At 39.4% G+C, this 26418-nt stretch overlaps 1 protein-coding gene across 2 annotated transcripts in view; it reads right to left on the reverse strand.

The window, feature by feature from the left end:
* LOC6623717 (uncharacterized) overlaps positions 1 to 26418 on the reverse strand; it is a 50000-nt gene that overhangs the window by 9774 nt on the left and 13808 nt on the right. For both annotated transcript variants that reach the window (XM_002046547.4, XM_015175416.3), the window contains exon 2: positions 18534 to 18971. In XM_002046547.4, coding sequence (XP_002046583.2) covers positions 18534 to 18971 — 438 coding nt within the window. The remainder of the gene's footprint in view (positions 1 to 18533; positions 18972 to 26418) is intronic.

Raw genomic sequence — 26418 nt, forward strand, 5'->3', positions numbered from 1 at the left:
TTGAAGGGCGCAACCCGCCCGCATGTGTGTGGGCTGCATATGCATATTTAACATTGTGAGCACGTGTGTGTATGTGTGTGTGTGTGTTTATGTGTATGTTTGTACATGGCCAAGTAATAAGGATAATTGATTCATTAGCGCATGTATGCATTTAATTTGAATAACACAATCGCCTGCAGCTGCTACAGTCCGAGATAAATGTACAATGTTCGCATTTAAAAGAATTTTCTAATCAAACATCATCAATAGCGCATTAATTGCTGTTCTCGAAGGAGACAGAGAGAGAGTTAGAGTGAGAGTGAGAGAGAGAGAGAGAGTGGCAAATGATTTTGCTTTGCATGTGGCCAAAATGGCGCATGCAAATAAAATGCAGCGTATGCAGCTTGTTAAAGGACTTCGCATTCATAGGCCGCAAGTTTGATTGCCTTTTGTGCCGCTTTTACTGCGATTCCCTCGCTTTCCCTACCCTTGTTCCCTCTCTCTCTCTCTCACCCTGTCACTCTTTTTTTTCCACCTTTTTTCCAGTCCAACACGATTGCTGTGCAATTTCACGCTTGTTTGCTGACCGTCGACCAACTGACCGCAAGCTAAACGGGGAGCCACAGTAAGCTACATGCGACCGCTCCTATGGGCAAAGAGGGTTGGAACAGAGGGAGGGGGGGCGGTCGATGGGTCGTGGGTAACTGGCTGGGGGTACTTGGCGGTTGGAGCAATATTGACATGCTAGCCAAAGGTTTATGCAGCGTGGCGATCACAAAACAAGTTCTGGGATTGAGCAGCAAATATGTGCCAAGGCTTAACAATGTTTAATAGACATGGGGAAAATAACCCTGCGTTGCACGCGACAAAACTAATAATACTGAATATGCAAGTACAGTAAAGCTGTGCAATCCAATTAGGCCGACACAACTATCTCAAACCATTAAGAGTTAGGCTATAATCATTCCTCTTCTGTTTAATTATAACCGGCGTTTGCTGTTCGCCGAAAAGGGGTTTTCACTGTAGTTCCAACATTGTTTGTGTAGTTCGGCAAATACAAAGCTGCACTGTAGTTCCTAAATTGTTTGTGTAGTTCGCAAATATGAAAGTCACCCATGCGTCAGTGCAGCATTTGAACCGGCGACTAGCCGCATGCTAGTCCGACGTTCAGACATCTTATTGAATAAACAGGCTATGAGTCAGTCAAAAGCGGATCATTTGCTGAAGTATTTGGCAATTTTCCTAATTTTTTCCAGTTATGCCAATAAAGTTGGTAAAGTAAAAAGACAGCTAACAAGCTGGCAGCCATCATAAATAGTCCATTTATAAAGATATGTAAAGAGTTTGCAGAAGCAAGAGACAGAATGCAATAATAAGTTTAGAAATTCTGCAAGAAATTATGAACTATTTGTTTCTCAAAGTTTTAAACAGAATTCATAAAAGTGCTCGGCGTTATTTTATATAATGACATTTTGTATAATAAGATTTCTCAGTTGTTCACAATAACTTTTACATAATTGCACGTTCTCAGCTCTATTCATAAAATCTCAACGCATAAACCAAGCGAAGGCTGAACTCTAATTGGGTACACATTAAATTACACGTAGCAGTTGGATATATATATATATATATATAACATATAAATTGACATGGCCTACATATGCCTATATGTTGGCATTGCATGTGCGCAGTTATCAGGGGTTAGCTTAACCATACTCCGGCAACATCAAATTGTCGGGCGCACATTACGTATGCGTAATATTTTGCGCTAATTAACGTTTTTTTGATGTCCATTTACGTGGCTAAAGTCCTTTAAAGGCCACTCAACCGCAAAATCAAAACCACAAATGCCAACTAAATCATGAGAAAATTAATTTTGCAACGACAACAAAAGCAACAGCAACAACAGCAACAGAATTGCATAGTAAATTAAATTAGACTTGAGCAAGGGATGCCGCTGCGGGCGTTCCGTTGCCCGACCAGGTTGTTGATGGGCGTGCCAGGCTGCTGTGTATGGCTGTGGTGAGGGGGGAGAGGGTGGTAGGTGCCTATCTGAATCTAATTAGTAACTCAAAAGCTTTGCAAACGCTGCAGTGGCCCAGGCAACTAAGTAAAGTGAATCTGCATGTCATTTATATGCCTGGACATTTAGTGTGCCGTTGGGCAAAGGCACCCGCGGGCTGCTCAGTGGTGGCCTGGTGGGAGGGAGGGGGGGAGGGACCTACATAATGCTTGCATTATTGTTAAACTGCTGCATTTGATTTACTGATTTATGCGGTTAATCTGCAGAGACAGCCAAAAAGACAGTGAGTATGTGTGTGAGAGAGCGAGAGAGAGAGAGAAGCAGCAGGACATTTGCCGCTTTAATCTGTATTCAAAAGCTCTTATGTGCCACACATCAAATTTGTTGCATGTGCTGCTCCAATTGCCAACTGACACACACACATAAAACAAGAAGAGGCACAGTGGAACAATAAGGCTAACAAGGACAACATTGAGTGAGAAGGCCACACACTAAGCGGTGCTCAGATCTGGCCAAAATTAGCATAAGCGTTAACATTGACGGGCGCTCTGGGCCTGGGGGCATGTTTATTTTGGTTGTGCGTGTGCGTGTGTGTGAGTGTGTTTGAGGGCCAAGCCAAGACTTTGGCACTGCATTAAATACAGAACATTATGCATATATATTTGTGAGGATAACACAAGCTAGTCCCAAAACTGAAGTCCCCTACATCGGGCCTTGATATCTTATCCAATCGACACACTACAATATTTTGCTTGCAAAATATGTGTGTGTGTGTGTGTGAGTGTGTGTATTTGGCATGACAAAAGTCATATAGACTGCAGCAGCCCGAATGTGCCTTGTTGTGTATTCATGCAGGATATCCAAGCCCACACACACGCACACACACACACACACACATAGGAGTGACATGCGGGGGCATTGTCTAATGTGAAAAGCAAATAAAAATGGGCGAACGACAGATGTGAATGGGTTTCGAGCTGGGAACGGACTTAATGTGCGCTTGTGCGTAGAAAATTTAGAATTTACATTTATATTTCTCGCAACAACAGCAACAAATATGCGACACATGGCAATTGAGGCTATAAGTCAGAGTAAAAAAAAAAAAAAACCAAAAGCTAAACAAACTATTCTAAGAAGACGCCTACAAACTATCAAATACTCTTACACACAGTTTCTGGAAACTATAAAAAATTATGATTAGATGATAAATAAATAAATACATAAAAATATGAGTATATCGCTAGATCGGACTTAAGGGTTTATCATTTTACACTTTCAAAACGTTAAGCCTAAAATGATTAAAAATGTATTCAATCAAGCTGGGCAAGTCTTGAGGTTTCAATTCTTATTTGAAGTTATCAGATTGTAGCTGAGAACTTGGAATACATTTTCAGCAAACAAATCGCCATGAAAATGTCGCAATATATATATGTGTAATATATATTGTATATGTAGTATATGTAAGATCTGCAACTATGCTTTTCAAGCCAATCAAATTGATGAGTCATTTCGAGATATCTACTAAAATATGTTTTTAATTTCTTTATATCCCAAAAGATATTTATTCTAATTTAAGCAATATTTCTTGGCTTAAGCTCATTTTAAGACCAATTTCATAAGAATCTCTGTTAGACTAGCTGCAAATAAGGTTTATGGTAGTGTGTAGCTTACTGGACTTTATGTGACATCCATTTCTATAATTTCAAGAGTGTGTATGAGAGTCTGCGTGTGTGTGTGTGTGTGTGTTTGGGATAAGCAATGCAAGGCAAAACGAAACTAAAGCCAAATCATTGAGACTGCCATGGCGCATCATTTATTCATCACGCACATTCAGAATGAAAGCCGGGCAATGCTCATATATTATATCCACAGCCACAGCCCCCCACACAACTGCCCAAATGTCCATTGTGTGATTCGGTCAATCATGAAAATGGTCATAAATATACTTTGTGTGTGTGTTGTTACTGTTGTTGTTGTTGTTGTGGCCGGCCTTATGGGTGCTGTTTTCAGTTCGATATCAAAGTTCAGGCCATGCTTAAAGTGCAAATGTCTAAAGTGCGGAAGTTTCTACATTTTTTTTTTTCGTTTCTTTTCTTGGCCACATACAAAGTCACCCCAATCAGCGTGTGTGTGTGTGCTTGTGATTTATTTAGGTTTATCTTTGAGGTTTTCCAAACAGAATGTCAAGCCGTAAAGCTCTAAATAAAACGCCGGCATTGCCATCTTGAGACCGCTTCAGCATTTTGGACTCGTTTTGCATGCGCTTGATTATTTAAATATGCTTTGCAAATTGTTTTCTCAAGGTCTCCGACAATCGATTGTTGAATGATAAATCAGAGCATGTATAAAGATAAAGAGGATGCCAAAGGTTAAATACCCTGGCTAGCAAACATATGAAAGGGAAGCTTAATGGAAAAGGAGCTCACTTTTCGGCTGATTGTTTTTCAAGGAGCTACATGCTATTTTGATATGATGCTAGCTATATATAGTTTAAATTTTCTCAGTTCAATTTGATTAGGATATCTTTAATCCTTAAAAATAAAAAAGTTTCTCATAGAGACTAAAGTTCTACCACAAGAGAGCAAATTTTGTATCGCTATGCGCTGCTTGCCAGCTTAGATAGGACTTTATTTCTAAGCCTCTACCCATAGTAAACCCATAAACAAACCTCTCCATAGTTCAATATACAAATTCAGTGCACAGTTAAAAAATACCACACAATGGGCGAACAATTTGTTTCCCTTATTTGTTTACCTGCGCGCGTTCGCCTTGTTTACACTGTGTAAATAGAATGTAAATGGGGCCAGGCATCTGAATTTTATCGCGAAAAACAGAATTCAAATGAGAAAAAAAAATAAGTAAAATAAGAGAAATGAAAAGAAGGAAACTCAGTTCCAGTTTCTTCACCTGTCAGCTTCGCTGCCTTTTTGCCATTGCCATTTTCTTGGCCCAAAGCAGATGTAATTATTTTTAATGAGCACCTGCAGAAATTACACATCAAACATGTTGTGGGCGGCCGGGGGCGGGAGCGGTGGCGTTGGTGTTGCGACGTGGCCAACTTGTTTACGACTGGAATGCGTATGTATGTGGGTCGAGGCGGCGATGTCTGGCTGTAGCGGGCAGCCAAAGGAAATGCTGCTGGCAACTTTCTTAAAGCCAAGCAAATTACAAAATGTTCACGTTGACCAAACAACAAAATTTAAATGTCAAACGAGTCGAAGCCAAAGCATCGGCTAAACGACTTCGTTAAGGACCTTAAGGACTATTAATAAAAAGAAGTAAAAGTTAACTGGTTGAGAGTAATCGACTAGGAAATACCCTCGAGGTGCTCTTAAAATCAGTCTAGCTTAATAAATTTGCAGAATGCCATGCACGCACATGTATATAAACTGCGACTGTACTTCTTCTCTTTTCTCTAAAGTATATATGATTAATGTAGTCTTGATAAACCTCGTAGTTTATAGTCCTTATAGGCTTAAGTAAGATATAGCAAAGTGTGCGCATTTAAGGTAGGCATTTTACTCCTTTTGGGTGCGAATGAGAGCGGTATCAAAGAAGTGAAATATTATTAATTTGTATATTCTACATAAGAAACTTTATACCAAGTTTAGTCTATCTAGCTCATATTATTCGACTAATAATGATAAATACGCTCTTTGTTAAAAAGAGTATATATTTAACATTTCAGTCTATAGCCTTTGTAGTTCGTCATATAAACGCGTTCAGCCCGAAGCACAATTAGACGGAGCTGTCTAGATCGACTCAGCTCGTCGTTCTGACCAAGATAGATAGAAGACAGATATATGTTATGGGCTTGGTGATGCACAAAACCATTATGCCCTTTTATACGTTTTCAATGGCTTTCAATAAATAACTAAAACTGAGACAATTTAAGGCCAAAGGGCTACACACACACACACATGCATGTATATATATAGACTTCAGCCAGTGTATGTGTGCGCACTAATTTAAGACTTGTGTTTTAATTAAAAAGGGACAATATATTTGCATGAAAGCGCAGCTGGCAGCAGGTCATAAGGCAGCACAGGACAACATCAGCAGCAGCAGCAGCAACAGCCCCAGGAGCACAGCAGTGCGCAATCAGGCACAGACTCACACATATACACAAAAATTAAAAGGACCAATCGATAAAAAATAATAATAAAAAGAAAACGGATTTTCATAAAAATGCGTTTCAATCAAATGGGACACTGGACAGGGCTGGGACAGGACAGCCGGTTGAAAGGAGGCGACACGTTGCGTAAGCGAAACGTGCAGAATGACGATGTTGCCCCTTGCCTGACGTCTGGCGATGAATCATTCAGCCAGTTGGCGCCAAATGCCAAAACAATGCAAGCCAAGCGAACCAGCAACAACGAATTTATGTTTAACAAGCAGGAGGGGTAGCAGGTCATATGTAACGAAAATCAAGCGATTGCTTCGCAGTAATTACGTACTGAAGGCTGCGTATACGCAATGTTAAAAATAAAACCCCAGCCACAGCACACAAAACATGACCACGCACGTGAACGGGGGCGGTTGTGGGAGAGTTGGGCAAGAGTTGGGGCAGGGAATAACATTTGATTTTTAGTCGAGGGGCAGAAATAAATTTATTTGCGTGTCAGACTAAAATGCGAAGCATGGAAACAATAAAATGCCAAATGTGGAGAATGAGCTGAGGCGAGCAAAAGGAAAATACGGCAAGGGAAAGCTTAAGACATGTGTGTGCGAGTGTGTGTATGCGTGTGCCTGTGTGTGTGTGTGTTTGTGTATGTGTGTGTGGGGCTGCTGCAATTAGTGTAAAACGTTGTTGCTGGCAGCGCCAAAAAGGATGGAATTAGCTAATAACTTATGTAAATGTTGCTGCAGCTGCTGGAGAAGGATAAGAAAGAGGAGAAGGATGAAATGCAGGGTAGGGGGTAAGGCAAGCCAAAGGTTGCCAATAAACCGTATGTAAAATGGAGATTGCGGCATGTTTTGAATAAATGACTTAATTAATTTAAAACAAAATCAAACTGTGATTGAAAACTAAAGAAAAAAAAACGAATATTATTAAACTGTTTGATTGAACGATTGACTGATTGAAGATCTATATAATATAGTGCGATATTGATAAAATTAAGGTTTATTTTATTAGGTAACATAATTAAATCAAGCAAAGCCTACCCGGCTTGCTGTAGTAAGTAGTATATATATATATATATATATATATATATATATATATATATTATAGATAACATATGATATAATTACTTCCCACTTAACAGTCTTAGCTAAACAGCAAAACATTCATTTATCTGTGTAGCTAAAAGCTTATGAATTCTTAACTCTTTAGTTTCTTATTTTCTCTATCCCTCTATCAATTCTCATTGCTTACACTTTTCATTTCCTCTCTCTCATAATAATTCCCTCGGTCGTCTTTTGCTCTAGTTATTTGATATTTATTTCAATTTTATTTATTTAGACGACGCAAAAGGCGACGCAACAGCGGCAAATGTTGGCAATATAGCAAAAAGCATTAAGAGCAGAGCAACAACAACAACAACAATAACAACAACAACAACAACAACAACCACAACTATTACAACAACTGCAAACACAAGAACAACAATAACTGGCAACACTTGCGCCACAAGATGCGTTGCCAAAACCAAAAAAAAAACAGGCAACTATTTTTTTTTTTGGGGGTGTCTTGAAAAAGTTGAAAGCTGCCACCCGCAAACGAAATTTTTTGAAAGCCAGAGTTGCCAGCTGGTGCCAGGGTTGGAAGAGGGGCAGCTGGGGCAGGGGTAGCCGGGGAGTAGTTGTGTGTTGCTAAAAGGCCAAGTAAAGGTGTTGCAAATGTGTGTTGCAAACTACTTAAAGTGCCAGGCAAACTATTTGCCGAAGCATTTTGTATATCAGTTGTTACAGTTGTTGTGTGTGTGTGTGTGAGAGAGTGTGTAAGTGTGGGTATGTGTGAGGCAAAGCAGATCGAACAAAGTTGTCCCATTTTTTTGCTGTTGCTCGCAAACTGCTCGGCAAAGTGATAATGCGCACAAAGTAAAAGTAGCTGCAACAACGCGACGCGCAACAAACCAGCTGTAAGGCTTTTACACTAAACAACAAAGTTAAGCCAGGCAGCAGCAAACGCAACAGCCCTGAGAAGTTTTATGACTAACAGCAACAGTCAACCCGGCGTGTGTGTGTGCTGCAAAATGTTGCACAATCTGCACGTGCAACACGGCGTATGCACAACGTGTGGAGCACAACGAAATAGCAGCAGGAATATATAAGTCGAGGTCGAGCTGCAATAAATGCCAAATATCAAGGCATAAATATGAAAAAGCTGAAGTTATATATAAACAAAATAAAAAGCAATCTGCAGTAAGTTATGGATTTGGTATAAATGCTGAGCAAGTGCATGAAGAGCACTAAAAAATGCAATAAATAGTGTCAGAGGCGCTTTTTTATATGTGATTTATGTATCATAGAGCATATGATTTAGAAAGCCTGGAATGCCTTGTTTAATTATTTTATTGGACCAGGCCGTTAATATCTCTAGGCTGGGCGATATTATGGGACTTTATTATAGTTATAGTTGCCACAGAGTTCTAGAATAGTTAATACAGATTAAGAATCTTTCATATATAAGAATGTTCAGGGTATCCCACAGTCGTGCAACCCCGACTTGAGTGCTCTTACTTGTTTTTTTATTTCTTTTGTCACAACACCTTGACCAATCTAGGCAAGTGCGTGTTTCTATTACTAAGCTTCTTACAAATAAGAACATTTATAAAAAAGTCGGTTTACTGTAGAATATACTTAGTTGTCATCGTATGGCTAAGTATAGAAATATATCGCACATCTGTTATATTTATACAAAGATTATATTTAATCTTTTACACTTCGGTGAAAACGATTTTTTTTCTCGTTTTTACTTGAGAAAACCATGCGTTAACTACTTGAAAAAATAGTCAGAAAGCAATTCATATAGGGGTATATATTTTTCTTCCATGCTTATATTTAATCAAATCAAATCTTAATCAAATAAAATATGAGTCGACAAGATTTAAAAATTTCAAAGTATTCTATACAAATTTCGAACAATTTCTAGTTTGCAACTCTGAGAACTGCAATCTATGAATTTCTTTGCCAAATTTGCAAAGTTCTAATAGGTCAAAGAGCGGCAAGATTATGGAACGATGAAAGGCAGCAAGTTGCAAGTTTGCGTTACAAATGGCACTTAAAGCCGAAATGGCGTCGCCAACACTCAGCATGGACACTGCTCGAATATGGAGAGGGGCATGCTGAAAAGGGGGGGGGCACTCAGCATGGACACTGCGCGGGTTAAGGTTCGCTGTTCGAGTGGCGCTTAAGATTGATTTATGTAAATGATTTGCCATACTTTGCGTTACATAATAAATAGCACTAAGGGAGAACGTGGCCGAAGCGCGGAGGTAAACGTGCTGAGCGTGAAACGCGGACGTAAAGTGAACCACTGTCAGGAAACTAATAAAAAAAAAAGAAAGCAGAGAAAACAAGTAAGATTGCTTAGCCGGTGTTATACGACACCAAAATACCCTGTCTTCAATCTAAGCTAACATTCGACAATCCTTTTAAACATTTGTATATCATAGTATACACAGACACGAAGGGCCTGGGTTCGCATAGCCCCGCACTTTGGAAAATACATTCTTTATTAACTTCGAAGCTTATAGTCCGATCTTTATTAGATTTTTAGTGCTTAAATATGGCAGCCAAATAAATGTAAGCGAAGGGCTGTACTTCTAGTATGATTTTTCTTTTCAAGCTCACGAGGATTGGGTATCTAAAAAGTGAAATAGTTTAGCTATACATCAAATTTCGTCTCTGCAGCTCTTATAATCTTCAAATATTTTAAATTGTAAGCCTCTGGTACACATAGAGTTGTCAAGCTGGAAGCGTACATGCAAATGTATCCAGTTTCCTTCAGCTCAATATGATCGTGTTATTTTGATCAAATACTTGAAGAAAGAATAGCTTTTACATATGCCCAAAACCAATATACGCTTTTTGTTTACGCATTTTGAATGAATACAGGGTATATAAAGTAAAAGACAGCAAGAAAAAAAGGCGTTGCGATAGAAACGATAAGACGAACGGACTACTGCATTTGCCTAGCTGCCAGGCTGTTGCCTGTTCTCTTCTGGCTGACTGACGTTAACTTTTCTTTTTTTTTTTTTTTTTGCATGCCACTTAAGAGCAACCAGCGTAAGAAAGAGTGACAGGGGAGTTGAGAGTGGAGAAAAGACAAAGCACAAGAAGCAGACAAATGATATATTGCTGATTTGCGTGGCTGACGTGTTACTCGCTGGCAATTCAATGTGCATATATCAAGTGCAGACGAACGACATTCGAACCGATGCGGCACACTCGAAGAGCTTACATGCATAAATATTACGCATACGCCGCGTTAAACTTGACAAATGGCCAAAAATAAGAAAACATAAAACTGTATGTAGATGTGTAAACGGGCGTGGCATTTTGTTAGCTCTGTTGACACTTGATTTAAGTCCATAACAAAATGTTACGCATATTGCAAATTAGAAAGCTCTCGGCTAATGGCGCGCATCAAACTCGACTGCAACTGTGTGCCACATGGCTCCGACCAGTCTTTCCCACAGCGCAAAACTTCAATATGAAAATTGCATAACTGCAGTGCGGAGCAGCACTCAGACACACACACACATACACACGCATTTGGTGCACTTGAGGGTCTGCGCTTCTGCGACCAGAACTCGCATCGACGGCCATATTAAAGTTTTATGTGAGCTGTAAGCTACACACCACTAATGCCACACACACTCACACACGCACACACACACATGCACATGCACTAACAAGCAACACCCTTCGTATATATATGCATATATATTTTTCCATTTTGGCATTTTGTTTGGTTTTCAGCTTTTCGTTGGTCGCAAACAACGCTCCAAAAATCTAAAATTGTTTGCCACGTGCAGTGAAAATTTTTGATGTTTGTATTTTCTTTCTGTGCCTGAAACTAACAACAAATTGTTGTGTTGCCTGCTTTTTTGGGCCCTACATATTTTGCCGGTCAGGCTGCTCAATTGCATTTGCCTGTCAACAGTCAAGAGCGGGGCGGCTGCGAGAGACGCCTGTGAAAGCATCATCAAAACCTGAATGGCTGCCATGGGAGCCAGAATTGTGGCAAATGTCTGCTACGGTCATTGTTTCCATTAATCCGATACAAAAGCTGCACAAAATTCAAAATTTTCACTGCCTTTACCATTTTCTGTACATGTATTTTAGCCAATATTCAGCAAAAATTCAATATTTAAGCCCTGTTTGCTTTTACAAAAAAAAAAAAAAAAGTAGTTATATCACGGCAAAACGAAAGGCAGTCGCTGCCTATTTGAAACTCAATCAATTTCTGGTTGATTTTTGCACGTTTGCTTTTCTAATTTTGCTTCTCAATTTTGTACATTTTATTATAAAATATTTGTGGGTTTTTGTTGTTGTTGTTGTTGTATAACGCCTTTTAAACTTCAAAACTAGCCGAGACCTAAATGAGGTCATATTGGTTTTTGCTCTTTACATTTATTCTCTATTCAATTTATTTGCTTTGTTTTGTCACAATACTTGTCAAGTGCAAAAAAAGAATAGAATCCCTTTAGAACTTCTTTTTTAATTTTTAATTAATAACTGTTTGAGAAAAACATATTTCGAATATTCGAATCGGTTCCTAGACTTTTAATTTCCATAACTACTTATAATTATGGCTATGTCCACTTAATTGTTGCCTTTGCCTAATTAAACTCTCATATTTATGCGAACAATCTGAAGCTGGCACTCAAATTCTTAGCCCCACTAAAATGTTGGGTACATAGCAGAAGATTAGCTACCTTTTAGTTAAAATTGGCAACATTTATATAAAGTGTGCTCTTTCACTCTTCTGTGCCATTAATTTGTGGCCCACCCTGCGGCAACTTCTGCCAATCTTTTTTTTTTTTTTTGGCATGCAAACTACAATCAACCCACACTTGAGCCCACTTCACAGTCCGAACCTCAGTTGGCAGCACAATGGCTCAGCTTGAATGGCTCTTTAACTAACACACACTGCATTTAGCTATCTGTGCGGGTGGCGGCTAAAAATATGTTCTATATACTTGAACTGGATTTTAGGGAGCACTCTAAAAATAAGTGAAGTCGCCTTATTTGTTGCTGCTTTTTATCATGATTGATACACTAAATTAAGGCTAATTGCGGAAAAATATGAGGTGCACATGTTACCAGCTCTCGGGGTTGGGGCGCACATTATGGCCAAGCATAAGGGTATATTCTGTGTGTGTATACCAGGAAACTGGCAACACGAATACGGATACGGAAACGGGCATGGACATGGACATGGACACTCAGTCGGCCTGTGCCACAGCCTGGGCCTGGGCCTGGTCCTGGGTCTGGGCCAGAAACTGGCGCCAACATTTTGCGCTTGGCGCAGACATTAAAATGCTTAAAATATCGATTTGTTGCGCAGCAATGAAATGCCGCCCAGGTTGGCTTGCCTACCCAACAAAAGAGCCAAAAAAGCAACAGTCTGCCACTTAAAAGGGAAAAAGGCATAACAAGTTGCCAGTGCGACAGAGCAGCAACGAATGCGTGATACTCTAACAAGGACATTTTTTGAAGAACCAAAGAATTAAATGTATAAATCGATAAAATGAGCGTCGGACTAACAAGTGAGAGGTCGCCGGCTTAAATTGTAGTAGAAATTGTTAATTTCCATATACATTTATTTCATGTTAATTATAAATTTAAAACATCGGAAAATTAATTTTAAATGGCAAAAAAGTACTTAGAATTTTCGCAATATATTTTAAAGAATTCAATATATAGAACCCCGAATTTGTTTAAACCCCAATAGACTAATAAGACACCCCTTCGATTATATAACAAGGGTCAATAAAACAGTTAACGCCCTTAAAAAAACAAGACCCAATCAAATTGGAAAGCGTAGTGACAGAGCAAAGCACATAGTCATTGCCCCCTGCGCGTTACGCAGTTAATAACACAGTCATTATATCCTTTAGAAGCGTGTAAGGACTGTAGCATAAAAAACTGGAGCTACAGAACAATGGCCGCTATCTATCTTTGTATATGTGTGCGAGCCAGTCTGCACGTGTGTGTGTGTAAGTGTTTGCGATATGCAAATGTGTTCGTATAGGTAGACATTTATAGACCAGAAGTTTGGTCGAATGTACATCAGGTTGCGGTGTATGCGCATACCCCGCATGGTTGCCTTGGTTTTTATTTACTTGGGGCGCTGCCTTTCTGTTTTTCTTTTAGGTGATTTTTTTCGAATTTTTTACTCGCCGGTCGCTTAACATTTTTTACCATTCGTTTTTTATTTCAACAGCTACAAAAGACAAACAGCAGCAGCAGAAAAAAGTGAACGATTCATATCATGGACGAAAGAACAGTTCAGTTCTGATTTTCCGCAACGTTATTGCTGTAATATGAAACAATTTTTACACTCTCTCCTCTCTCACCTTCCTCTCGCTCTCCCGCTCCCTCTCTTGCTCACTGTAATATATCAACTTTTGTACAATTTGGTTGTGCTTTCTGGTTTTATTCTGCGTGCAGTTTTGGCCGCATATTTTCCGGGTCTGTTATTGTTTTGCTTCATTTGACATGCAACCGGAACCCATACAATGTTTGTGCAGGGAAATTAAAAACAAGGTAGGTTCAGTGGGATTAGGCAAACGATGAATGTTCCATGCTGTTAGTTGTTTGATTTGGTTTAATTTGATTTTCGTTTCGAGTTCTTCTAAACGCCACAAACATGTTCAGATTTACACGATACCGAATAGTTTTCGAAGCCTGTGTAAATAGCCAGTGAGTGTTTGGATAGGATCTGCAAAAACTAAGCTAAGCCACAATTGAATGAAATGGTAGGGAAGGATAGAGAGAGAACGAACGTGTGCTAACTTATTAGTATACAATTTAAATAATGCTTAACTTTCGCCAAATGAAAAACATTTTTTAAGGGCTACTTGAACCTATGAAAATCGCATAGAGGGTCGATTTTGTATAAGCGGCGATTGGGCAATGAAGAGAGAAAGAGACAAATATATAAAGAACAAGAAAGGGAGAGAAGGCGAGTTTGTCAGGCAGTTAGTAAGAGAAAATAGGACTGAAAGCTGTTTGATTCTTACCCTAAACAAAACAAAACTTACAAAATTGTTTCAACCACATTTTGCCCACTTGTTTGTCCTTAGATAAAGCTAATTCGACGCTCTAATATTTGCCTCAAATAGCAGTTTACCTCAACTCACAAATCCCATGCCAACAACCGGCAAGACTCCAAAGCCATCAGTCAACAAGAATGTAGCGCTGTTGCCACGCCCACAAGTCCACAAGCCCGACTAAGTCTCGTTCGCTTAGTTACGAAAACCACATCAGGCAAATATGTAAATAACTTTTAAGAAATTAAGCACACAGGCCCAAAACAAGCAGCCAGCAGCGATGCCTAAGCCCAGCAAAGTTGAGCATTCGACTTGAGTTGCGGCAGACACGGGAGCAGGAATAGTAGGAGTCGGAGCCAGGCGCAGGTCTAGAATGCAATCACTTATACGCACCGTTGCACAGGGCGTCCCAAAAGTTTCGGGCAACGCATTGAAACGGAATCTGACAATGAGGCAGCGTCTTGACTCGAAAAGTGAGCAACGCAAACACTCAAAACAGATGCCGCCAGGCAGGTAACATTAATTACACCAGTTTTTACCGGTGCCCGGGCTAACGATAGGGAAAGAATTTCTAGATGGGCATAAGCTGTGCGATTGCCATGTGAACTGTATGTGCTTGCATTTTATCTGCTCCAATTGCAACGCTCCGGGACACCGGTGAGTGCCGCAGCATATTTACAATTACTCTGGCATTTAATGCAAGTGGGAATTACAATGGATGGCGCCCGTTTATGGGCGAATCACAATGGCAGCATGGACGTTTCAAATATTCAAAACGAACCGAAGAATATGCCAGTCGTATGCAGCTAAATACCCTGGGATAAGGGTGGAGACCAGAGCATGTGTGCTAGGCAGCAAAAATATCTGGCACAGTCTTTTGTCTAGCTATGAATTTACAACTTAACTATCTTGAGCTCTCGCTGGCTTTTTGTGACTATCTTGACTGTCTTGATAAGGTTTCCATTTAGATAATAAGTTGACAATGTTAACAGCAAAGCTCTGAAATAGCTTTACAATCGCTTAAAAATGTAACTATCCTCTTAGATATTGTCTTGGTTTAATACATTTTTCTTTATATAAGCACAACGATTAAAATAAAAAGAAAACTAAATATATATTTATAAGTAAATACACTGAGATAAGAGAAATCAAATCGAGATAGAATTGAATTAAATATAATTTGTACTTAAGTTCAGTAAAGCTCTAGATAGTCTGGTCTTAGAATAAGTATAATATTCCTTGCATCAAAAACAAAACTGCACTTTTAATTAACATTTTTATTTAATTCAAAAGCAGAAGGAAAAAGAGAAAACGCATATTAGAAGTTTTCTCTGTAATCGCTAGACTCTTTTATTGTTTAGCTCAGTGACCGCTAAGCAGGCTTTATACTTGTTCGAAGAAAATACTTAATACTTTTAAGAGACTTAGCCAATAGCTAAGTACAGGGTATTTCAGAGTAAAAGCGCGCTAAAGTTTTATCCCTTTTGCATACAGCCTGAACAGTAAACAATAACAGTCGACAACAACAGTCAAGGATGGCAAGCGATTACAGGACACAGCCGCCGTTCCCTCTATTCAAAGCGGCCACAGAATACAGACAGGACTACGGCATACGGCTAAGTGTTTTGCAACGGAAATGCCAAGCTATCATGCAAAAAGCCAGCGGCAGATTAACGAACCATGGCCAAGGCATGCCAAAAGGTGCACAGGATGCAGATAGAGCAAGTGAGATACAGCGTACGATAGCGAGAGAGCGAGAGAGAGAGAGAGAGCGCGAGAGAGGGCGACTGAGAATTCGCTCTGGCACGTGACGCAGCGGCAGTCCATGACCAAGTGCTGATTTTTCATCCGGCCAAGTGGGTGGTCGCTGCCTTGCCACCAGGAAAACGAAATATACGACAAAAGGTTATTGACATTGTCGCCAGGCCCCAAACGCACGAAGCAGCGGCAACAGACAACAAAAGAAGAAAGCAACAGCAAAGCATAAACGAAAATCCATATACGCTTGCCAAAAAAACAAAATGCGTCATGCTAAGTGTACACAAGCCAATCGAATTCACACCCCGGGGTGGGAAATTAGTGAAAACGTCGTTGCTTATTTTAAAACTAAGCCGAATGAACTGGATATTAAAGCTGTACATTAAATATTTATCGCTTATGGTTTCACCGATTTTAGCAAACCCACGTTATCTGGCGAAAAAATGCGTAAACTTTAAAGCTTGAATAAAGTTCGTAGATGATTGATAAGCTGTGTGGATAGTTTGAAAGCTTCAGATAAAAAATCTGTTTCGGCTTCCCTGACTTAAATTAGTGAAAAATTATTGTTTATAGCTCAAGACTTTCAACTGCAGTTAAAAAATTATTTAGGTCTAGTTTCACTTACTTTAAAAACAATCCACGGTCAAACGTGGAAAACACGTGAAAAGTTGGGCTTAAATAGAGCTGGAGGATGAGTGATAAGCTTGGCAAACTCGATTTGGAAACTGAAGACTTTGTGATAATGAGTCGGTTTCAATTTCTCCGATTTCCGAAAATCTATGAACACCCTGCTTATATGAGTGTAAATTGAAATGAATAGCTTAAATCTCAAGCGACCGACTGTTACACAAAAAAAATCACGTTTGTCAGTGGAAAATGAGTGAAAGAAAAAACTTAAATTTAAAAATGTTAACTCGGGTAAGGCCGAGTAATATTAGCTAGACATTTGTAGACACAACAAGCAGCTCAGCAACCCCCTGCTGGCCAAAGGGAATACGCTGCTATTGCCATAGCTTAAATACGAATGCATTCCCAACAGCAAAGCAAATCCGTGCAAGAGGACAAACCGAAGAAGTTTTTAAAAGGTGGAAATGTCCTTTTTTAAGTATCAATTTGCGCAAACAGTTGAGCCAAAGACAAAGGCACGTAAACAAGTTAATAAAAACAAATGCAGCCGTTCTTGGTTCGCACTCTGTTGATATTAGCTGGCCAGCTATGTAGCGATTGTGTGTCCCCAACTTTGGTGGCAACATTTAACCATTTTCTCAACTTTTTCGATTCTCTTTTGGCCAATGGGTCGCTAATTGTTTCCAACATGGGCTAGTGCCTGCACAAACACCTCGACAGCCATGGTTATAGTAAAGTGCGTTAAAAGGCTTCCTAGGTCTGTCCACCTTCCCCTGCACGCCATCATCAACACGCCCCTCCGCCCGTATTGGCTGGAGCAGTTGAAGTGCATTTCGCCCGATGGCGTTTTACTGTTTGCCTTAATTGAAAACTTTTGCGCAGATATTTTTCGTGTTTGGCTTCGAAATATACAAAAAGCAGGCTAAAAACAAAGTGAATTGGAAAAGTTTCTAGTTTTTAACGCTTTGCCGCCTTGCATTTGTTTAGCTCTACTAAGCGACTTGCCGCGGCTTAAAGTTGCGCAGCTAACAATTTTTCATGCCCCATCCCCGCGTCAAACCGAACAACACCCAACCCCCCCCATCCATCCAAAAAGTTAGCCGACAATTAGTTGGGCAGCCTTACGGGAGCTGCACAAAACTCGATGCGTTTTTCCAGCATCCTGGCGAAAAGCTCATTACAATTTGGCTGCGGCACTCACCGGTTTTACACGCTACACTAATTAACAAAGCATGAGAATGGTTTCGGTTTGGTGCAACACACATTAGCATTGTGTGTGTGTGTGTGTGTGTGTGTGTATGCGTGTAAAACATGTGTAATAGCTGGCAAAGTAGTGCGCAAAATAATTCATTTAAATGAAGAGCTTGTACATTTTTCAAAAACTGTTTAGGTTTTTACTTAGCAAGAATATTAAAAACTTTTCAGCACTAGGGAAAGTTTTAATAGGTAATCATTTTTATTGTAGTTTTATATGATCTGCATAGTCGCTGTTAAAGAAATTTAGACGAAGTTTGCTACACAACTTTAATTTTTGGAAATTTTTACCATGAAACTAAAAAATGTTTTTCACTTTTTAACATTTTCTTCTGGCTTGCAAGAACTTAATTTAAATTTGTGCCTTAAGTCATTTTTTCTGTTTCGAAAATGTTTTTATGAATTTAGGAACTTTTTTTGTTGACTGTTGCTTGCATTGAATGGGAAGCATCTAAAAGCTTTCTGAACGATATAAAATCGTTAGCTTAACAACACTATTTTTATCGAATTCACTTTCCACTTTCGATTAATCGATTTTTAATTCAATATTCCATCACTTTGTAATTTGTTTAGTATAGAACCCAAGTCGGAACTAATGCAACCTTTTACTGTTACTAATTTCTTTTTTGCGTTAAATAGTAAAAAATTTATTTTGTTATACTCACAATTTCCCTCTGCAGCTTGGCAATGTTAAAATTCGCCTGGGCCAATCGTACGCTTAGCGTTGCCACATCGCTGGTGAGCTGTGCCCGCTCGTTCGTATTGCGATCGACCAGCTTGAGCATTTTATCCTCCAGACTCTGATTGACCTTTTGAACACGTTTGTGCGATTCGTAGAGACGATCGTATTTATCCTGCCACGCAATCACACTGTCCTCTAGCTCCACTTGTCGCTCCGTTTCCCTCAGACAGGCCGTTTCCAATGCGTACAGTTGCGTTTGCCTCTCGAGCAGCGCCTGCTGCAGTTGCTCAATTTCTGTGATGGGCGTTGGGGCAGCTGCTGTTGCGGTCGCTGCTGCTGCTGTTGCGGCTGCAACTGTTGCTGTTGTTGCTGCTGTCGCTGTTGCTGTCAGGTCGCCCGCTGTGTGCGCTTCGCTGGACGTCTGCAATTGAGTGGATGTCAGCGTTTGAATAAAACGGCAAAATTATGAGTATTTTGTAATTAATTTTGCTTCCGCCGGCGCATACCGGACGCGAGTGTCACACTGATTCGACTGCAAAAAAATAAATAAACGCTACTAAGCTCAGGGCAGCGAGAGGAAGTGAACACAGCGCCAGCATCCATTCAATACAAGCGGTTCTTTTTTTATAAATAACATAAAAAAGATTCGAGCGTGCGTCCCACCGTGCGCTCACATATCATAAAAATGCACGTCATGCTCATAAATGCTACACAAAGACAAAGCGCGAGGGAGACAGACAGAGAGAGGGAGAGTGAGGGGTGGTTTGGTGGGGCGGGGCAGCATGTAGTGAAGAGCGCACTGATAACGCGCCTGATTTAGCTGCGTTTAACAGTTTCAGCTTAACCAAAGCAACAGAGCAGCATCTGGTTTATTTTTCCAATGCCAGAGATAAGACAAAAAAAAATAGAATAGCTTGATAGAATTGCGACTGACAGATATCCTTTGTAGAACTATTTTATTGAACATTTTGTACAAAAATAAAAAATTGTTTAAGGATAAACGAATCTGAAATTGTATACTGTAAAACAAGGACAAATGTAGGTTTACTTTTGCATATTAAAACTCTTTGTAGTCCTTCGAAAAGGACTATAAATGGATTTCGAATAGAGACGAATAGCAGGAGTATATATATTGTTTAAATAATTCTACCCTAATAACATTTTTGGCATTGACAATTGTGAGTGACTTTTTTAATATAAATACTTATATTAAGCTGGCCGGCCTGAGCTCTACTGATACCTTACTTGATGCTTGAAATTCTCAATAAGTTAAGGTTTTGATAAGCAGACAAGGCTTTAGACAAGGCGGCTGCAAAGAGAAAGGTTAGGTTCTTGCTGATACGTAGCTCAACACACATATTTTCAAACTACCTTCTTAAAACTCTATTCACAGGGTATTCAACAATCTGCTGATCGAGTTAATTAGCTGAGGGTTGTCTAAAAGAACAACTCTCTCCCTCGATCTCTCTCGCTCGCTCTCTCTCTATGATCGTTGACTTTAGCAGCGCCTGCACAATTTGCACAGCAGGTCACCCACTGATAAGCCGCAGATAGCTCTGCAGAGAGAGAGAGAGATAGAGAGAGAGGGAGAAATAGAGTGAAAGAGGGGTAGAGCGACACAGATAATGAGATCATGTTGTACGCGGAGAGCAACAATGCTGCGAGTAAGAGCTATAATGTAATGGTATATTATTGCTCTTGTTCCGAGTTTTTGTAAATGAACCTAAAAATATATATAAATATATATGTACTAGCGGGTATACTCGGCCTTGCCCGTCGCACGTATTAAATAAATTCTATCAAAGTTCTTTGGAAATAAGCTTGAAACTGATCGGAAAATAAACAATCATAATCACATAATAAACAGTTTTTAATATATATATGAAACATAACTTATACAATATTCGCATCGATAAATATTGATAAATTGTTCAACTGTTAATTTAGATGTTAATATACCTTCTATATTCATCTAATCAGATGACATATATTTTATTAAATATTTGTTGGATGAATCTGCTTTAATTTGTTGCACAGCTTAACAAAAAAAAACAAATTTATAATAGACATGATAGCTTATCTAACGCGCGCTTACCTCAGAGAATACTCTACGTAATCTCGATCCGATTCTCGCTTATCAATTGCATTATTATCGTGGCGGGACTATGGGCAGCAAGCAGCCGGGCAGCCGCGTTGTTGGGCAGCTGCAAGCGGCCAGCCGCAGGAGACAAGAGGCGAGACCAAAATCAAAGTGCAAACTACGCTCATATGTACTTTATGGCAAGTCGAGTAGTACGTGTGCATGTAATTGGATTAAGTCGACAGAAAACGACAACAGCAACAATGAGAAGAGGAGCAACCAGAATGCAGCCGGGCTAAAACTTTGTCTTTGGTTACAGTCACAGACTGCGCGAAGCCTCAGCTGGAAGACTTGGCAAGAGACAGAGAAAAGGAGAAAGAGCGCGGCGAAGTCAAAGGAGTTGCTTGTCATATATGAGGCGTTGGGTTCGTTGTCTACTCAAACCTAAAAACTGCAAAATGTACAGAAAATTTAATTAAAAAAGGATTTTCGGGCCATGGCAAAAGTTACTTTGGCTTCCCTGGCTGCTGACTTGGCTCTCTCTCGCTCCCTCTCTCGGTCCCTCTCTTTCTCTCTGCGTTTTGTGCCGCGCCATCATTTCAATTCTCAAAGAACAGGACACCAAATATATTTCAGCTTGTCTTTAATGCATATAAGGCAAATTGAATTTATAGTTTTCGATGGTTTGGCGCGTGGGCGTGGCAAATTGCCAGCGACAGGCAAAGCAATTAATTAGTTTCGTCAGCAATTGCAACAGTTAAAGCAGTCAAGGGCTAGGAAAGAGACTTTCTCTCATGAGCTGCATGCATATTCCTTGGGCTATAGAGATTATTTGCACACACCCACACACACGCACACACACATACATTCATACATATATATATGCCAGTTGGTTGCATTTTAAATGGGGCTTTTTGTTTGGATTTCATCATAAAATGGTTTTCATGTTTTGCATTTTATGTTGTGTTTGTGTTTTCATGTTGTCAGCATGTTTCTGTTTTTGTTATTTTTTTTTTTGTGTTTCGGCTCTTTAGATAAGTTTGAATAATTTACTAAATGTTTTTTGATTGCTTTATCAAAACGAAGGCACTTGTTGTGTGCTCAGCAAAAAGTTAAACTAAAACTCAAATGAATTTATTTACAAATATGCTTCTGATCATCAACTTTTTGCCTTAGATTAAAGTGCTAGTCCTTAATCTCTGACTAAAAGTTTATATTAAATGCATAAATAATTGTTTATCAATTCGTATTGACGCAAATCTATTTACTTCTGGCTTGAGTCAAGTTTTGACACTTAAGCCGATATCAGATTTTAAATATCCATTTCTTAAGTTTATAAAAATAATTGAGAAAGCATGGAATCCAAATATTATAAGAATTGATTTTTAATATTTTTATAAACTACATTTACGAAAAACTTATATAAAAATTACATAAACAGAATACATCAATTATAATTACATAAAAAACCTCAATACAAAAATAATAATCCTTGTTTAAATCGCATCAGCGTTCATTAAGCTATTGCATTTGAAAATCTAGCAAAAGTATTCAGCAGATATTTAATACAGCAAAATGGTTTTAATCGTAATTCGATGTCATTTTGTATTTATTGTCAGCAAATATCCAATTTTAGACAGAGTGCAAAAGCTGCTAAGCTGAATTCGCGTCAATTAGTTAATGAAAAATGCGACACAGATTTCTAAACAATTGGATCATCATTGTGATTTGCAAAAGGCACAAAATAATGAAAAACAAGACCCAAGCATAAATCTTTTGCACGCTCAAATGCAACTGAAAAGAAATTTACCCCGTTTTGTTTTCCTTGAGGCTCTCTAGCCTTGCAGCTCATTTTTCACGCCAAAAGGCAGAAAACAAAATTCTCGAAATGAGCACTGCGAAAACACGAGATGGCGGCAAAGCCCTTTTTTTATACAGTGCCAACGATTTTCTAATTGTCATTGTGCTTTAAAGGCACATCAGCAACGAGCAGCAGCAGCAGCGAGGAAATGTGAGTGAAAAGCCAGAGCTGGGTAGGGTTGGGTGTGTTCGCTGGGGGGCTCTGCCTTGCTCATGGTTGCATTTCACTTTGCTTGGGGACTTGTCATTATTTATTATATTTCTCAAGTCCTTTCATTACAAAATATTTTTGTCTTTCATTTGTTGCCTTTTGTGTAAAGGCAACATCCAACATCCAAGCAAATTTGCCTCAAACGAAGGACGCGAGCGCCGGGAGACGACGACAACAACAACTGTTGTCGCATTCCGCGACAACCTGCTTATTTACAGTTATTTGGCTGCCAACCAAAAAGGCTTAAAGACAACAACAACAACATCAACAAAATACAAGTTAAAGTGCTCTAGTCGGGAGTGCACGACTAACAGTTGTCCTTTATTCAGCGAAGAGCTACCCTTACAAAGAATGAAGTTCCTTTTGTACACAAACGTCTTGCATATATAAATATATAGACAAAAACACACATACACACAAGTTCTGTACGGCTCGAATAACACAGATGTTTATTTACCGATCCTAATGAAATATTCACTTTAAGAGACTCCATACCCAAAATTTGGTTTCTCCAGCTCATCTTGTCTCTGAGTAATTGCATAAAAACCTTGTTTCAAAATCGATATTTATCGATATTATGAAAATGTGGGAGATACCGAGCAAAAAGTATAGCTCCTTCTCCGAATACTATACGAAAATATATATGTACATCAAATCTTATGCAAACGAACAGATGAACGGGGCTGGATTGACTCGATATATGATATATATATATATATACTTTGCATATTCGGAAAAAATCCTTTTTCTGCCTGTCACATACATTTGCACAGCAACATAATACCTCAACTCAACCAATTTCATTGGGCACAGGGTGTGTAAAAATGTGAAGCGGAAGTCGTCATATGGAAAAACTCGTAGCACTCATCATTAACTAACAGAAGACGCCAGATAAAAGGACTTGACAGCAGTTACAGCTATGCTTCAACTGTTTTTCAGCCTCATTTGAGTGGATAATTACAGAGCCGAAACCCAAGACCCAAGACCCAGAACCCAGAACCCAGAAACCCAAATTCAATGGCCAGCACCCGTGCGCTGGTGTTGTTTTTGTAACCAAAAACTTTCGTGTGGCGTCTGCCGTAATCAATAAATGAATTTTGTAAACATCAATAGATAAACAATATGCGCCAGAGCCAGAACCAGAACCAGAACGAGAGCCAAAGCGTATGCCACTGGCAGTGGCTGTTGTGATGAATGGAAGGTCAATTGCTGTGACCCCAGCCTAGGGACCTGCCCTGCCACAGCGCTGACATTTAACACAAACGACGCGCGCGCCGTCAATGCCAATGTGTTGTCAGTGCAGATGGATATGAGATGTGCCACAACCAGGAGGCAGGAGCGGCAGGCAGAAGCGGAAAACAGGAGGAGTAGGAGACAGGAGCCATCAGCCAGGAGCAGCAAACACTGGCAGGAGGCAGGAGGCTTTAGCAAGATGGTGACGGAATGTTTATGCGAATGCTTGGGCACAAACATACGTGACATGCCTCAGTCTCAGTGTATTGGTGTGCGTGTATATCTGTGTGTCTGCTTGAACGTTGCTTAAGCGGCGGAAGCGTTGTGCAGCAAGCAACTGACAGCCATGGAACGCGACAGGCAGGCTGAAGATGGCTGTGGCGCTGTGAGACCGCGACGAGGAAAATAAGTGGTTGGGGTAGCTGTATTCGCCAATTGGGATCTTTCAGCTGGAAAAATGGCTGCGTCTGGATCGCCGTTGACAGTTGTCGTCATATTTTTCAAGCCACAAGCACATTTGCGCGACTCGCACAACGCGCAACGCGAAGCTGTTAACGCACAGTGTCCGCGAATCAAAAAAACAATTAATCAAAAGAAGCAGCGCAAGAATGAAAGTTAACTTGTAAGCTCATTAATAATCTGTCACGAAATGTAGTAGAGCATATCGTCGAATATCAGAGAATATATTTATATACTCTTGATCAGTAACAAAAAACGGGCATGGGCCTGGGGTTGGCGTTAGCTATACTAGAAAATACAAAATTTACATGTTTTTCAAAATATATTGATCGAGCTATATTAATCTTCTAACATATCTGCAAGGCCTAGCAAATATCTTAGTATTTTCTTAAACATATCTGCAAAACCATATCAAATAGATATATGAAATAGATTTTTTTAAAGCTTTTGTATAAAAACATTTTTAAGCTATGACTGAGACGTATGGTTCTCAAGAGTATATCTGCGACATTTAAATCATTCACATTTTTATTATTTTCACATTATTTTATTTATAGTTCAATTGATTCTAGTACTAGTTAGCACTTCAATATGCCCAACCCAAGTTCCACTGTGCGTTATGACCTCTTCCAAGATAGACGCATATGTATATCTATAAGCCCTGTCAATGGGCACATGCATGCACACACACACACACACTCTGCTTTTTGTGCTGACACATTATGTTAATACATCTATGGTTTAACGCGGGCAAATATTGAACTTCATGTGGCAGTTAGCGATGTTGTTTTTGAACTCATGTTGTTGTTGTTGTCAGCAAGGGACACACACACAGACACACACACACAGATACGCACACACTCAGCTAAATGAATGCATATTTGGTTGGGAATTCGTAACGCATAACCCAAAATGTCAAATACATAAAAGAGCTGAGAGAAATAACAAAATAACGTTGTGCAAATCGAACCGCATTCGCAATGATTTCGTCAACACACGCACAAAAATGATTGAATATGAGCGGAATATAAGCGGAAATCGATGACAGCCATTTTGCACTAAATTGAGGCATTTTGACACTGCGCTACTGTAATTGCATTAGCCAGAGAGGGAGAGGGCGAGCGAGAGAGCGAGGGAGAGAGAGGGAGACAGAGCGAGAGCAGGCAACACATTCGCTAGCTATTTTTAGCGGCATTTTCATTTAATTTTCTGCCCATGCTGCATAACTAAAATGGCGAACGGCAGCCATAAGAGATGAAAAATGAGAGAGAGAGAGAGAAAAAGATAGAGAGAGAGAGAGAGATGTGTAATGTGTAAGTGGGAAAATGCGGGTCTGCCTGTCGGTTTATGTTTTTCAATTACGCGCGCCGCAAAATTTGCAATTTAGATAACCTGTTTAAGGAGCGAACGTATCATATATATATATTTTTTTCGACCATGTGCAATTTACTAAATTGTACATTGAAGAGATAGAGAGAGAGAGAAGGAGAAAGGGAGTGCGACAGTTTAGCTAAATAACGTGTTTAACTAAACGTATGCAGCTAATATAAAGCCAATATTTTAATAATTGCGAGTGTTTAATTTGATTTTATTGTTTGGTGTTGCGAATATTTGAAACTTAATTTGCAAATACCACATGACAGCTAGGGTTTAAAACGAGATGCTAATTTTGAAAGCGATTTAATGTACAGTTAAAACTATGCAAAAAGACGCACCGCTTGGGCGAACACTTTTAGGAAAACTTTATACCTCTTTAAGACGAACTTTTCTCTTGAGCAGAAACAAATTAAAATACATTCGCTGTCCGCCCAACAGAGTATTCACTGCATAGTACAGTTTTATAAAATGTTCACAATAACATATAGAAATTCTTGAAATATATCAAGATCAGCATCAACAGGCAATACATATAACGCAACCAGCCGGAATGGACCCCTATTGCAAATAGCTCAACAATTCCGCACATATCTGCAAAACCATAAGGCAAATATTTACAAGGGATAGATATATAGATAGATATATACA

Source organism: Drosophila virilis, chromosome 3 (assembly GCF_030788295.1).
Source record: "Drosophila virilis strain 15010-1051.87 chromosome 3, Dvir_AGI_RSII-ME, whole genome shotgun sequence".
NCBI classification, from domain to species: Eukaryota; Metazoa; Arthropoda; class Insecta; order Diptera; family Drosophilidae; genus Drosophila; species Drosophila virilis.